Source organism: Ichthyophthirius multifiliis (genome assembly GCF_000220395.1).
Source record: "Ichthyophthirius multifiliis unplaced genomic scaffold scaff_1120509251196, whole genome shotgun sequence".
Taxonomy (NCBI): Eukaryota; Ciliophora; class Oligohymenophorea; order Hymenostomatida; genus Ichthyophthirius; species Ichthyophthirius multifiliis.
Window position 1 is genome coordinate 1 of NW_004086111.1, and position 16,324 is coordinate 16,324.

Below are 16,324 nucleotides of genomic sequence, written 5' to 3' on the forward strand. Positions count from 1 at the left end.
TATATTGACTTTATTATTTTATTACTGTATATATATATGTATTTTATTACTGTATATGACCTAATTTATCACCTAATAAAAAAAATTTAATTCCTTTTATTGTAGCATATATTATTGAACTATAAATACTCTCATTTTATTTTCATTAAAATCAATTAATTTTATATCTGCCTCATGTTTCATTTAATATTTAAACCTTTCTTATTATTTATATTCCCCTATTTTATTAGAGAATTAATTATTATTATTTTTATTCATAGAATTTTTATTTTTTTTCTCATTATTTTTAATATTATCTATATTTTTTATATCTTTTTTTCTTAGTTTTATTAATTTTCTTTTTTTTCTTAATTTTCTTAATTTTTTTTTTTGTACTATTTATATTTAAGACATAATTATTATCATTTATATTACTATTATTATTTATTCTGATTTTTTTATTTTCCATTCTCATCATTTATATTGAATTATCTACTCCCAAAGTTGTAACTATTACTTCATCTAATCTTGGAGACAGAGCAACTTAATGAATAGTATGTTCTGGTGTATATAAGTCTATAATTTAATAACCTGTAAAATCATAAAAAAGAATTGAATTATTTTTCAATTAAACAAATATCATATAATTTTGGGAAGTATCATGTATTGTTTTATATTAAAAAGTATTAATAAAATTTAAGTTTTGGATTGGGTAAGTTATATTAAAAGAAACTTTTTTCATAACTTTACTCATAAATTGCTTTTGATTTATATTTTGTTGGGCTGATTTTTATTTTTCCCTTTAATATTTATCAAAATTATAGGCTATGCTTTCTTATATTATTCTTTGTACTTTTTTACTGTTAAAATAATAATTAAAAAATTCAGAAGAACATTCCAGTTTTTTATTTATATTTTCAGATTTTTATAATTAGTCATAGTATTGTTTTAATAAAGAGTGTTTTTTCTTATATAGATATATTAAAGATTATGTTTTTTAGATTTCCTCATCAAGTTATATTAAGTCTTTTTATAAATATAATTACTTCATTTTACTTATGCTACAAAATACCAGTTTATGCATAAAAACTATTATTGTTATTATTATATACATGAATTTCATGTTTTTTTTTTTTTTTTAATGAAAATTTTTAATGAATGTATTTTTTAAAAAAATTGTATAAAATATTTTGAGATATATATATATAAATACTTATTATATTTTTTTAAAAAAATAGTAATTTATTAATGAAAAATTAAGTTTTCTATTTATTTATTTTATTAATAAAAAATAAGTAAAATAAAAAAAAATAATAAAAAAAATTTAAATATAAAAAAGAAAAAAAGAAAAATATAATAATAATAAAAAATTAAACATATAAACAAACAAAAAAACTCCAAATATAATTTAAAAAAAAAAAAAAAAACTATATGGACTCAGAAACAATATCATTATCTCTAATTAACAAAAACATAGACTACTAAATAAAATATAAATTAACTCAAAATTCCATATAAATACAATTAGAACACAAAACAGATTTATAAATGTGGTAAAATATCTACACTTCCACCTATATAGAAGATTTAACCTAAAAATCAGGATTAAAATAGACTCTAACTGATTTTTTCGAAATTCTTTAAAATTCCTTAAAAAATTAAAAAAATGAAAAATATTCTTTGGATATTCTCACATATTAAGACTTAGAAGCGTTAAGAAATTCAGAAAAATCAAAAGATAATTAAAATATTATTATTAATAATAATAATAAAAGATATTTAATACTAAAATACAATACTGAAACTTAAAAAATACACTATCCATTAAGTTTAAATATAGTCGATTTATAAAATGTGGAAATATTAAAATCTCATGTATTATCTTTAAAACAAGAACTTGATGATTTAAGAGAAAAACAAAGTTAATTCGACAATACATCGAAAGCTTCTGAATCTTCAAAATGTTTTTTCTTAACCGAAAAATAAATATAAGATAAATAAGTAATATCAACAAATTTTACTATGTTAGATTAATTAAAAAACGAAAACGAATTATTAAAATAACGAATAAAAAGGATGGAATCATCATTTTAATAATCTAAAGGGGCAGTTGAGTTAGATAATATTGTAAAATCTAAATTCGAATTGGAAGAGGAATTAGAAATTGTTAGAAAAGGAAGTCTTTAGCATATATAGAAATTACAAAGTGCTATAGAAGAGAAAGAAGAGGAAGCTTCTAAATCTAAAATGTTGTTTTTTTAAGTTTAGAGGGAAATAGCTGAACTTTTAGGGAAAAATAAAGAAATGGGAGAAAATGAAAGTTTTTAGAAACTAAAAGATTGCGTATTTAAGATTAGTTAAGAAAGTGAGTCTTAAGTCTAGAATTCAAAAAAATAAATATAAAAATAAAATAAAGAATTGGAGAAAAGTTTATAGGAAATTGAAAGTCTGAAAATCAACGATAGGAGGTAAAAATAAAGAATTAAATAACTAGAAGTTGAATTAGAATAATCTATTAAAAGGATTTCTGCGAAAAATACTACAGATAGGCTTTATTCTCCATATACAAAAAATAATAATGGTAGTTCTTTGGCTAACAGAAGGGCAAGTTCAGTCCCAGCAAAACCTTTTGTTAGTAAAATTAATCGAAATGTAAACTCTAATATTAGAAATATTAGCCCTGTGGCTAAGAAAATTAGTGTTTCATCGGCTAATATTGTTAAAAATAATGTTTAAGTTAAAAAAGTGAATAATTTATCACCTGGTATTAATAATTATAGTAATAATAGATATGGTAATTAAAGGAATAATTTTATTTCGAGTAATTCCCCAAAAAATAGTTAAAATAATTCTAAACACAATATTCCTGTAAAAAGATAATTTGGAAGTAATTATTCAAATAATATTCTTAATAATAAAAAAAACTCTATAAGTCCTAGTTCAATGAATTTTTAGAAAAATAATACTATTAATAATAGTAATGATAGAAAATTATTAAAAAAAATAGAAGAAGTTTAAAAATATAAAATAATTTAAAATTAAATACCTAAATAATATCAAGATAATCATTTAAATATTAAAAACGTTAGTGATATAGATAAAAGATTAAATCATTTATAAAATATCTTAAAAATGGCAAAAAAATGAAAATATTTATATATTTTTCATATCATTTTATTTTATTATTATATATATTCTTTTTTTTCATTTAATTATTACATATTATATTAATTTAATATACTATTTTATATTAATTCGTCATTTTTATTAGATAAATATGTTATTTATTGAAAAAATTAGTCTATTAGATGTTCAAAATTAGTTTCTTTTACTACTTTAGACATCGTTTCTATTTATTTTTCTAATATTTAATTTTCAGTTTTAAAAATATTTAATTCATTGTTTGTTTTTTATAAATCTTCATTTTTTTAAATTAATTCTTGTATGTTCTTGTTATTGTTCTCTTAAAAAGAAAGGAGTTATTTTTTTTATTTAATTATTATTTCTTATAGCTGTTTATTTTCGTTTATTTTTTAGTCTATTAATGCTTATAATTATTAGTTTTTTTATATTTATTCAGAATTTTCATTTTCTAAAATATTTATTTTCTAAAGTATTATTTCTTCATTTATCTATTATATATAGTTTTTTACTATATAATGTTTTTTTATATTATTTTACAGAAAATTTATTATTCATTTTATATGTATCATCATAATTTTAGGATTAATTGTTATTATTACTCAATAGTATATCTGAAAATAATATATTATGATGATTTATGGGAGAAAATTAAGAAATTTATTCGTTATTTTATTTATGGTTAATTCTAATTTAGTAAGATTACATTTATTCATTTTTTTAATTATTTTATTTAACTATTTCATCATATTATATTTATTTTGTTTACTTTGTTTTTTTATTAATTTAAATAAAAAAAAATTGGATTTTTTTTTTTAACTAATTCTTATATAAAATTATTTGATATTTCTTCATTTATTTTTTATAGTTTTTTATTTGTAAAATATAAGTTTTGTATTATTTTTCTTAAATTTTATATTTCTTCATTTTTTATTTTTACATATTCATTTAAATTCTTATTGTTTTATATTAATTATTCTAATTTATTTTCTATTTCTTGCCATTTTTATTCACAAATATTTAATGCTTTTTTCATTATTTTATATATGTATTATATATATATATATGTTTTTTTATTTAAAATATTTATTTTATTAATTTATAAATTAAAAAAATTTGGCAATTTTGATATTTTTTAATTATTCAACAATACTATTATTTATTAAAAAAATTTATATATATATAGCATTTAGTTTTTTTAATGTTTATATTTAATTTCATTTCATGATAAAAATTCTATTGAATTAATTTTTTTTATTATATAATAAGTAATTTATATTTTTTTAAAAAATTATCTTCATAACATAATAAATTTAATATTATTTTTAAATATATAAAATTAATAAAATTTAAAATTAACAAATAAAATATTATTTTTTTTTCATTATTTTTTAATTTCCTTTTAATATTTTTTTTTTCAAAAACAATTAAAGTAAGTTTGCATACATTCTTATATACACGCGAAAATTTCTAAATAAAAAAAGTATAAAAAAAAGATTAAAACTAACTAAAATTAAAAAGAAACTTCCGATTTAAAATAAAAAAACTTCTAATTTACGCGCTTTAAAATATAAAATAAATAAATAAATAAATAAAAAAAAATGCTATCAAAAGTATCAAAACTCCCAAAAAAAAAACTTCCAAAATAATCAAAACTAACTTAAAACTTTATAAAACTACCTTTAAAAGAAACACCTGCTGTCCTTCCCATTGAATCTACAAACTCACCTTTAGGAACTGGTAATATACCGGCAGACATTTGTAAACTGAAAATATCTGCTTGGAACGTAAACGGTTTGAGAGCTGTTTTACGTCGAAAAGATTTCTAAGCTTATATAGAAAATAATAATCCAGATATATTATGCCTAAACGAAACTAAAATAGATTAAGAAGCATTTAAAAAAGAAAAAATATCATCACAAATTCCTCCCGCCTATTACTAATATTGGTAAATATCTTTTTAAAAAATACTTTTATTTAAATATATATAATAAATAGGAATTTCTGTAAACCTCCATTTAAGGGATATTCTGGTGTAGCTATATTATCAAAATTCTAACCTTTAAGTATAAAAGAAGATATAGATATAGAAATGCATTCATAAGAAGGTAGAGTACTATAAGTAGAATTCGAGAACTTTTTTTTAATAGTAGTTTACGTTCCAAACGCAGGTGATGGACTTAAAAGATTAGATTATAGGGTGGGTTAATTTGATCGAGATTTTTAGAATTATATAAATAAATTAAAATTAATTAAAAATGTAATTGTTTGCGGTGATTTAAATGTAGCACATATGCCTATTGATTTGAAAAATCCATAAACTAACACTAAATCACCTGGATATACTATTGATGAGAGAAACAGCTTTAGTTAATGGCTAGAAAGTGGCTGGGTAGATACTTTTAGACATCTTTATCCGTAGAAAATTATGTATTCATGGTGGAGTCCAAGGAATGGGGCCAGAGCAAAAAATATTGGATGGAGGATTGATTATTTTGTAGTCTCAAAGGGGTTCGAATAGTTTGTAGAGGATTCAATTATTAATAATGATATTATTGGAAGCGATCATTGTCCTATTGAGTTAATTGTTGATATTTTAAAACTATAGGAAAGCTTTAAAGTTAAAAATTAAGAAAATGTAAATGATTTAAATATTCATAATAAAGAAATAGATAATAAAGATAATAAAAATAGTAAAAATAAAAAAAATGAAGAATTTATAATAATATGAATTAATATTTATTGACTAAATATATTATAATTTATTATATATTTATATATAAAAGCTTTTATATATTAATTATTTTATTTTATTTTTAAATATAAAATACTAATAAATATATATGTGAAAAATAATATTTTGTTTTAAAAAATAAAATTTGATTTAAAATTATTATATATAAGTTTATAGAAAAAATAATAAAAATTTATGCAAAAAAGTAATATATATAAATAAGATTTTAGCATTTTTTTATATTTCTGCATAGTTTTTTAAAAATAAAAACAATCTAAAAAAATAAATTTGTAATTGATTTTTTTTCAATATAGATTTAATCAAAAAAATATATAAAAAAATATAAAAAAAACATATTAAAATTAACTTATATATAATTATATTTATATACACTTTTTAGATTAATTTTTTTTTTTTAGATGATTTAAAAATAATTAAACAAGAATTTTTTATTTAATTTATTTTTATTTTTTACATATAATTATTGTAATAAAGTTTAATTTTTTTTTTTATGTCTTTATTTTTTATTAGGAAATTGAAATTTTCGAAATAATTCTAATTTATAATTTTATTTAAAATTTATTTCTTCATATTTTCATTTAGTTCTGAAGATTTTAATTTTATGTATCCATTAATTTATTTTATCCTTTAACAAATATATTCATACCAAAATATTTACTTTTATTTATTGCTATTATTTTTAATTTTTATTAATTATTATTTAATTCATTATATGTTTCATGTTAGTTTGTTATGGTATTTTTTTTTTTAATAAATATTTATATACTTTAGATTTATATAGTAATTAAATATAGAGAGTAATATATATTATGACCTTAATATTTATTTTAATGTGACAATGAGGAATTAATTTAACTTGTATTAAAGCTTTTCTATATTCTAGTAAATTTTAATTTTATTAAAGCAAAAAAAAAAAATGGAATTTTTCCAATATTATCTATTGGTATATCAAATAATTTAATATTTTATTTAATACATAAAATATATTTATAAAAAAAAACTATAAATTATCTAAAATTATATATTTTATTGTATGATTAAATAAATAATTTATAAATTTATTTAAAATATAATAGAAAGCATTAATATTTTTTAATAAATAATTCTTATGTAAATAAATAATTAATTTTTAATATATATAAAAAAAAAACCTATAAGTTATTTTAAAAAAAATATTACAATATTTTATTTCTGAATATAGTAATTAATAATTTCATTTATATACAGAAAATTATCTAGAAGTATTACATTTGCTGCTATAATTTACACTATTTTAAATAACAGCTAAATTTCTTTATTATTAAGTGTTATCTTAGATAGAATTTTTGATTATATTTAATTATTATTTAATAGTCATTGGAATATCATCATATTAATTATTTTATTATTATATAATAGTAATTGGAATATCATCATATTAATTATTTTATTATTATATAATAGTAATTGGAATGTCATCATATTAATTATTTTCTTCTTTAATTTTACTTAATAAAGCATTTTAATCGAATTTTTAATTAATTTCATTGAATTAATTATAACCTTAATTTTATTATTATAAACTTTAAGAACGATTTTATTAATGACAAATATTTTATGAATTACTTTTAATTTATTAATTTATTGTTTTTTTTCCATTTCTAAAATACATTAATTTTATTAATTTAAAGCTTCATATTATTAATTTACTAAATCTAGTTTTGTTTTTTAATTTAATTATTTATTATATATATAAATAATTTTATTTTTACTTAAAATATAATCTTTTTTTCAAGTAATTTTTCTTAAATATTTGGATTTTAATTAATTTATTTTCTTTCATCTGGATAAAATAATGTATTTTATATTTATTTGTTTATTTTATTTTCTTCTTCATTTACTTAAATTTAATTATTATTTCCTCTTTAATAAAATTAAATTTGAATATATTCCTTTAATTAAATATAATTTTCTGATAAAGCCTGCTATTAATTTGTCATTTAATTTATATCCAAAGTTAGATTATGAACTTATTATAATAATAAATTTATTTTGTGTACTAAATCATTTACTAGTTATTATGGAATTTCTTTAAATTAGCTTATTTAAGGTACTTCTAAAATTAAATGACTAAGTAAGTTTTGATTATTTTCATTTTAAAAATTGTTATTAATATTCTGTATTTCTTCTGGATTTAATTTTTTTTGTTATGTTCTTTATTATGATAAAAAAGTTTGATTTTTTTTTCTGAATTGCTTTTATTGAATTATGGATGAGAGTTTTTTATATTCATTTTTTTAATTAAATATTTTAATCAAAATTTATAACATTTTATTACTTTTTGAAAATATATTATAATAAAAAAAAAAATTATGGCTAATAATTTAATTAAATTTTTGTAAATAGTCAAAATAAAAAATATTTAATTATATTTTTTTATTTTTATAAATTAAAAAGATTTTTTAAATTATTTTGTAAAAATAAAAAAACTAAATATAACTTTATATTAATTAATATAAAATAAAAATATCTATAGAAATAAAAAATATATTTTTTTTTTATAATATATTACGTATATAAATATATTAAATAACTTTATATATTACATTTTTATTGTTTTTAAACTTTTATATTTATCAATATATTTATACAATTAAATATTCTATATATCTATTATAAAACTAATATTTTTGTATATAATATTTTAAATCATATAAAATTCATATTAATATTAATAATAAATAATATATTATTAATTATTGTAAAAAAATTAAGATACAAAAATATACAATAAAAATTATATAATCACATAAAAAAAAAATGCTAATCGAAAAAAAAAAAAAAATGTATTATTAAAAAAAAATAAAAAATTAATTAAAAAAGATATATATATTTTTATTAGTAATTTTTAATATTAAAAAAACTTAAATATATATTAGTATATATAAAAAATATATATATTTATATTTATATATATATAATATATATATATATATATTTAAATAAATATATATATATTTATTTTTATACACATTATATTATTTTATATATATTTTATAAATTTATTATTTTTTTTATAATTTTATCATTTTTTCAAAGCTAATGCTATCCATCCTAAAATCATACACATCCCTCCAAAAGGAGGGTAAATCTTTGAATAATCATCTTTTTAAGTAAATGCTTTATGATACAAAGAAGCACAAAATAAAGCAGTTCCTAATATAAATAATACAGAACTTAGTTACATTGATTAATTAACAAATGAGCTTAATATTATTCCTGCTCCATTAGTAAAATGATAAAACTGAGCCTTTTAAAATGTATCTTTTCGTTCTTAAGTCCATTCTTTTTTATGACCACCAGCTGCGCCCACAATTACTAGAAAAGCACAATTCATACATCCTAAAAAATGTGAACTCATTTTTAATATTTATAAAAAATTAATAATAAATATTTTTAATATTTTTCATATAATTACAATTAAAAATAATTTTTAGATATATTATATATTTTTTATTTATAATAATTTTTTTTATATTTAATAATTATAAAAAAAATAATAAACAATAATTATTAATATTTAATATATTATAAATGTTTAATTTTTTATTTAATAATTTTATGATTACAAATATTTTTTTATTTTATATGTGAAAATAAAATAATAATAAATATAATTTGATTTTTTTAATAATTTATAAATTATTTTTAACTTATAAAATAAAAATTATAAGATTTTTAAATATTTTATTTATTTATTAAATTAATATTTTAGTACTTATATTATGAAGAATATAGTTAAATGAATTTATTATGTTCATAAAATATATATTTATAAAACAGAATTTTATTCATATTTATTTAAAAAAAAAAAAACAATAATTTTATATGAATTATCAAAATATTTTATTTTTTATTTTATAAAATTTTATATAAAAATAAATACCATTAATATATAAATACTATAATAAACATAAAGTAAAAAAAAAAATGAATAGTCCTTAAAAAGGTTAACTAAAATAAGAAATTTCAAAATTGCGTGAAAACTCTTAAAGAATGTTATAAATGTTTGAATTATTGGATAAAAAAAACGAATAAAACATTCTATTAATGCAAGAAAAGAATGTCATTTTATAAGACTTGTAATAAAAACTTGAAAACTCAATTAATATGTAATAATAATCAAGTTTATTTTAAGCGAATTAAAGTAAACCATTTTTAGATTTATTGAAAGAAATATAAAACGAGGAATAATAAATAAATGATTTGAGTTAAAGATGTAATGAATTGGAAAAAAAATAGTAACTAGCATAAGAAGGGAAAATTAAAAATGAAGATAATAATAAAGAAAATAAAAATTTATAAGAAAATATTACCAAATTTAAATAAAGAATTAAAGATTTAGAAGATAAAAATAATTCTTAATTTGAAAAGGCGAAAAGACTAGCACAAGAATTTTTTGTTATTTTGATTTTAATTGTTATTTTTAGTCTTTTTAAACATTTAATTGCTTTGATATGAAAAAAAAAAACTATATTTTTTTATTTTGATGATTAAAAATAAATACATATATTTATAAATAATACTTTTTTTTTTATTAATGAAATTTAAATTTCGAAATACTTTAGTTATTATTATTAATTAAAAATATAGTATTAATTTATGAGTAAATTAAAAAAAAATATATATTTAAATAAAATATAAAAATATATAAATATAAATAAATATAAATAAAAATATAATAATATATATATATTTTATATATATAATATATTATATTAATTTATTTTTTTATATATAAAATTATATAAAATATATTAATTGATATTTTTTTTTAAAAAAAAATAGCATATAAAAAAAATTATTTTTAATATAAAAAAATTTATTTATATCATAATATATTTTTTTTAATTATGTATTATTAATTTTTTTTCTTGAAATAAGTTTCTCCAGTTTAATTAGCCGAATTTTCTATTTAAAAATTATTTTTCATTTACCTAAAAAATTTATAATTAGTTTTAAATTTGATTATTATATTTTTATTTACTTATATTTTTCTACTTTTTTAGATAAATTATTATAAATTATTAGCTTTTTTTAAATAATATCATCAAATAATTAAATATAATTATCTGTTTCCGATTCTTCAAATTATTCATTTTAATATTAATTCAAAAGATTTTTTTCAATAAATAATAATTAAGCATCTTCCTTTTTATTTTTTTAATTTTTTTAAAATAGATTAATAAAAAAATAAATAAACTTATATAGCAGCCAGTTATTAAGATAATAATTACATTTATTTTACCTTCATTTATTTATTTTAACATTAATCTATTTTATTATCTGAAATATTATTCCTAAATTCTCTCAATTTATTTTATTTATTATTTATTTAAATAAAATCATTAATATGATAATTTTTTTATTTTTTTTCAGAATTATATTACTATTTTATTTAATTATTATAATTAATATTTTTTAATATATAATTTATTTACATAAAATTGATCATTTGTTTTATAAATTTGATTTATTTAATTTAAAGATTTTTTTTATATTTTTTCTTAATCTAAAATATCTTATTTTTCAATTTTTATTTATTAAAGCCTTCTTATATGAGATTATTAAGAATTACTTTTTTTAATATAACTATCTATATTTTTTTCTTATATAAATATATTCTTTCTAATTTTATTTTTATAAGGGGTTTCCATAATTTAAGGGTTTTCGATATTATCTATTTCTTAGTTTAATTTACATTCTTCTAGTTTTTAAATTTCTTAATCATATTAAATTTTTTTTATGTTTTCCTCTTCCATTTATTTTATTATTTCTTCTTTATTAGATTCTGTTTCTTTTAATCTATCAGCATATCTAATTTTATTTAAAATAATATTAATTTATGCGTAAAATATACCTTAAAGTATTCACAGTATGGTCTGCTGAAGAAGAACCAGGAGAAATGCATGCTAACATAATAATTTTAGAAGAAAATCCTTTATTCAAAAAAGAATCTCTTAAAACTAAAGTTAATTTAGAACCTCTAAAAGGTACATGCATAGCTCCTTTATCCATTTATCTGATACATTCTTTTAAAGCAAGTAAACTTTATTTTAATATATATAAATATATATATAAATATATATAAAATATATATATATATATATATATATATATATATATAAAAATACATAAATATATATATAATAAATTAATTATAAGTTAATTACCTTTTATTAATTTCAGCACCTTCTTATTTTCTTTATTTAGAATTTCCTTAACAATCTTAAGCTCTTTCACTTCCTGCTAAATCAACCATAATTAATTTTCCAACAATTTTTTTTTAGTCATTTTTAATTTAAATTAAACAAATTGCATGACTTCTAGAACTTACTTCATTTGCTTCTGTTTAATGCGTACTTTTTAAATATATATATATATATATAAATATATATATATATATATATATTTATATTTATATTTATATTTATATTTATATTTATATATACATAAATATATATAAATATATATATATTTTATGTGTTTCTATATTTTTATTTCTTTTTAAAATATTTTTTTTTTTTTATTTTTAAATAAACTTAATGAGAAAAAAAATTATTTATGAAATATATCATAAGGAATAAACAAAATTGCTTTAAAATGTTATACATATATACTTATATTAAAATTTAAAAAAAACCTTCTTATATTGGCTGCTTGTGTTAAAATATTTTCTACTTCTTCTTAATTATTTACTTATACTTCCATTAAATTATTTACTTAAATATTATTATTTTTATCTTCTAAAATTTATAATTGATTTCTTTCATTTAATAGATCATAACATCTAATTTTTTTATTATTTAAATTTTAATTTAAAATATAACATACTTTCCTCCGTAAATTTCATAAAAACTAATAAAAATATCAAATGAATTTCCTTTATTTTTAAAAATATCACTCACATAATTTTTTTATAATTCTTTCATTGTAAAAGTTTTCCCACTACCTGTTTATCCATATGCAAAGCAAGTCACGACCCCATTTTAAAAAATAGTATTTATAATTGGCTATAAACTATATTTATAAATATCATCTGTAGTTTAGTTTTCTGAAAAAGCATTGTCAAATTAAAAATCGTGATTTTCAACATATTTGGTTATACCATCTATTTTATATTTAGGTTCATGTATTCTAATTATTGGATTTGAGCATGAAACCGAATCGATTTCGCCTTCTTCTTCCTCTTTTTAAGATATAGGTCTTTTTCGTACTATTACAGTAAGTTTTGTTTATTATATAAATTAATGTGATAATGGGTTTGATAGTCTCTCTTTATTTACTAAATATTCGAATTCTGGATCTACATTTTTCTTACTTTCTTTTATTTATTGTTCTCTTTCAAGCTTTTCTTATTTCATTTATATCATTTTTTCACGACGTTCTTGACGGTTTTGTTCCATTCTTAACATATTTTGTGCTAATGTGGTTTTTTTGGGATTTTCAAACTTTTTTCTATTTTAACTATTTTATTCGTATATTAAAATTTGGCTTTGTTCATCTTGAATGTCTGCTTATTAAATCTGAATTTCTTAATATTATTAATCTGATTACACTTTTTTTTTATTATTATAATTTTTTAATAAATTATGTATTTTTTTTTATTTTTTTTGAATTTTTTTTTACATACTTTATTTGATGAAAGAATTGTATTTTTGCGATTTTTTTTTTATTTTGCTTTTTTTTTTTATTATTATAAATTAAAATAATATATACTTATTAAAAATTAAGGGTGGTTTTTTTATAAAAATAATTATTATTTCTCACATATTAAATAATGAGTATATATTATTTATTTTATTTTTTTTAAGAAAAATTTTATATTTTTTATTAATTTTCTAAATTTTAAAAAGATTTTATTAGGAAAATCAAAATTTTATAATATATATATATATATATTATTAGATTTTTTTTATTTAAATTTTTAATTTATTTGTGTACTAATATACTTAAAATTATATAAATAGACAGACCTAAAACTTTAGAAGGTAAATATTATAGAATTAAAATAAAGAATAATGAAATATATTATCTCAATTAAACATAAAATATGGATAATATCAATAATTCAATTTTTCAAACAAAATTAAAAAAGAGAATGTATAAATAATATATGATTCTTAAATTTGAAATAATGCACAGAAAATTCATAAGAAAATAAATATATAATAAATATAGATTTATGAGTCAAATAATTATTAAAGATGTCTATAATTAATATTTTAAATTAATCATAATATATAAATACTAAGTTTTTACGGTTTAAAGAAAAATAAATAATATTATTTATATATATATTATAAAATTTTATAAAAAAATTTTTATCATTTATGTATATATATATATATATATATATATATAAAAACTTAATTTTTATATAATATCTATATTTATTTAATATATTCGTAATATGTTTTTTTTTTAAAAAAGTAAATATAATTTTCAATAATTTCATATAATTAATTTTTTTTTATTTAAACATTGAATATATAAAAATTAATAAATAAAGTACTTAGTTTTTATCTTATTTAATTTTCTTTATCTTTTTTTAAAAAATCAATTTCTTCCTTCTTATTCTTATGATTTTTTTATAAACATCCTTTTTTTAATTTTTTAATTATATGTATATATATATATATGAAATATTAATTTAATTAAATATATTACTTTAAGGATTTACAAAAATCAATAAGATCAGATTTATTTTATACTTCAAATTAAGCAAAATATTTTTATTAGTCTTTCTATTAAAAAAAATAAAAAAAATAAATAAAAAAAAGGGATAACTTAAAATCCTAAGTCTATCCCAAAACTACTATTTGTAAATGGTACGATATCTTCAACATCTTAAGCAAATAAAATAACAAGATCATTATCAGTTTCTATTTATATAACATATTTATCAAAAACATTTTTCCTTAAAATGATTTAACATTTCATCCTAATTTATTTAATTTAATCAACCCTAATAATATTAAATTTTTCTTGAAATAAATCATCATCTTACTTAAATTAATAAAATATAATAAAAAAAAAGGGAATAATATAAAAAAAATATATTATATTAATTATATAAAAATTATATATATACAAATATAAATATGAAAAAAATTAAAATTTATATATATAAATAAATATATATTTATATATATATATATTTATATAATATTTTATACTCTTTTTTAAGATATATGATTATTTTATATTTAATTATTTTAAAAATTGTTTATTTATATTTAATTATTATTACTATTTATTAAAAAATTATTCATTTATACTTTTTCAATATTTTACTTATCATTTTAAGATATATTTGTAAGTTAGTTTTACTATTATATAATTTATTTTGTAAGTTTATTTATTTATATTTCTTATTCTTATGTTTTTAATAAAAGATTTATTTCTTATTATTACAATTCTTTTTTTTATCCCCCATATTACTAATTTTTATATAATATATTTTTATCTTATTCATACTCTTATACATTATCTTTTAATTATTATGTTTATTTAATCTAATTTTATCTTTTTTTATTTTAATAAATTTAATTAATACATTTATAATTATATATACAAATTCGAGATTAATGTTTATTAATTTGCCAAAATTTTTTTTAATTCTTATAATTATTAACTTAATTCAAAATTTTTTTGCTTAATAGGGTATATTCCATTTACTTTTTCTCCATACAATTCTGAATCATTAATTACTTGTTATAATTCTTAACATTCTTAAGTTTTATATTATAATTATTATTATGTAAGTAAAAGTTATTGCTTCATTTCTAAAAGATAATTTTTTAATTCTCTTTCGAAATTTAGTAAATTTTACTAATTTTCGATTATGTCTTGATTTATTAATTCTATTAGTTGACTATTTGATTAATTTAGCTTTAAATTACTTTAAGATTTAGATATTTATTATATTTAATTTAGTTATTATAATTGATTTTATTAAATACTTGATATTGTTGAATATAGTCCATTTTAATTAGTTTCTTATTTATATTTTTAGTCTTTTTATTTTTTTTTAAAAAAATATTATTTTTGTATATTTTTTTTTTTACTTTACTACATTTTACAGTCTTAATTTTTTGTTATATATTATATATTATTTTTGTTATATTTTATGATTCTTATTTTTTATTTGTTATTTGTGTTTTATGGATTATATATAATTTTTTGTTATTTTATAACCTTTTTTTTATTATTAATTAAGAAAAAAAAAAATTATTTGATAAAAATTTGCTAAAAAAATAAAAAATATATTTTTTGTTTCTTTATTGTTTTATTCGATAAATAAAATATATAGAAAAATATAAAATATATATATATAAATAAACAATTAATGAAATTGTCATATTAAAAATAAAAGCTAACAAAATATATGATAAAAAAAAAAAAAAA

General features: G+C 15.1%; 3 protein-coding genes across 3 annotated transcripts, besides 33 other annotated features; 1 reads left to right on the forward strand and 2 right to left on the reverse strand. All coding sequences in view use genetic code 6, as the record gives it.

Annotated features, from left to right (window-relative positions):
- The first annotated feature begins 312 nt into the window (after positions 1-312).
- Positions 313-371: a microsatellite.
- Positions 316-364: a microsatellite.
- An 890-nt stretch (positions 372-1,261) lies between the features above and the next one.
- Positions 1,262-1,350: a microsatellite.
- Positions 1,266-1,325: a microsatellite.
- Positions 1,306-1,374: a microsatellite.
- A 2,192-nt stretch (positions 1,375-3,566) lies between these two features.
- Positions 3,567-3,601: a microsatellite.
- A 1,156-nt stretch (positions 3,602-4,757) lies between these two features.
- IMG5_157810 (hypothetical protein) lies at positions 4,758-5,429 on the forward strand (the record flags this gene model as incomplete). The annotated part of the gene is made up of 1 exon (XM_004030530.1): positions 4,758-5,429. A coding segment is annotated over one exon (672 nt), but the record flags the coding sequence as incomplete, so codon positions are not given.
- A 348-nt stretch (positions 5,430-5,777) lies between these two features.
- Positions 5,778-5,807: a microsatellite.
- A 161-nt stretch (positions 5,808-5,968) lies between these two features.
- Positions 5,969-6,010: a microsatellite.
- Positions 6,011-6,176: 166 nt separating this feature from the next.
- Positions 6,177-6,216: a microsatellite.
- A 991-nt stretch (positions 6,217-7,207) lies between these two features.
- Positions 7,208-7,348: a microsatellite.
- A 1,317-nt stretch (positions 7,349-8,665) lies between these two features.
- Positions 8,666-8,736: a microsatellite.
- A 46-nt stretch (positions 8,737-8,782) lies between these two features.
- Positions 8,783-8,872: a microsatellite.
- Positions 8,811-8,940: a microsatellite.
- Positions 8,885-8,945: a microsatellite.
- Positions 8,888-8,940: a microsatellite.
- Positions 8,907-8,948: a microsatellite.
- IMG5_157820 (inner membrane protein, putative) lies at positions 8,940-9,275 on the reverse strand (the record flags this gene model as incomplete). The annotated part of the gene is made up of 1 exon (XM_004030531.1): positions 8,940-9,275. One exon carries the CDS (start codon positions 9,273-9,275, stop codon positions 8,940-8,942), a length of 336 nt encoding a protein of 111 aa, XP_004030579.1.
- Positions 9,276-9,363: 88 nt separating this feature from the next.
- Positions 9,364-9,401: a microsatellite.
- A 1,127-nt stretch (positions 9,402-10,528) lies between these two features.
- Positions 10,529-10,598: a microsatellite.
- Positions 10,534-10,596: a microsatellite.
- Positions 10,538-10,628: a microsatellite.
- Positions 10,551-10,605: a microsatellite.
- Positions 10,591-10,634: a microsatellite.
- Positions 10,635-10,703: 69 nt separating this feature from the next.
- Positions 10,704-10,745: a microsatellite.
- Positions 10,746-11,280: 535 nt separating this feature from the next.
- Positions 11,281-11,337: a microsatellite.
- Positions 11,338-11,443: 106 nt separating this feature from the next.
- On the reverse strand, positions 11,444-13,545 carry IMG5_157830 (kinesin motor domain protein; the record flags this gene model as incomplete). The annotated part of the gene is made up of 5 exons (XM_004030532.1): positions 11,444-11,510; positions 11,775-11,963; positions 12,088-12,276; positions 12,558-12,704; positions 12,749-13,545. 5 exons carry the CDS (start codon positions 13,543-13,545, stop codon positions 11,444-11,446), a joined length of 1,389 nt encoding a protein of 462 aa, XP_004030580.1.
- Positions 11,974-12,063: a microsatellite.
- Positions 12,285-12,392: a microsatellite.
- Positions 13,546-13,570: 25 nt separating the features above from the next.
- Positions 13,571-13,609: a microsatellite.
- A 641-nt stretch (positions 13,610-14,250) lies between these two features.
- Positions 14,251-14,278: a microsatellite.
- Positions 14,279-14,666: 388 nt separating this feature from the next.
- Positions 14,667-14,696: a microsatellite.
- Positions 14,697-14,959: 263 nt separating this feature from the next.
- Positions 14,960-15,017: a microsatellite.
- Positions 15,018-15,036: 19 nt separating this feature from the next.
- Positions 15,037-15,086: a microsatellite.
- A 322-nt stretch (positions 15,087-15,408) lies between these two features.
- Positions 15,409-15,458: a microsatellite.
- Positions 15,459-16,212: 754 nt separating this feature from the next.
- Positions 16,213-16,259: a microsatellite.
- The last annotated feature ends 65 nt before the right edge of the window (positions 16,260-16,324 follow it).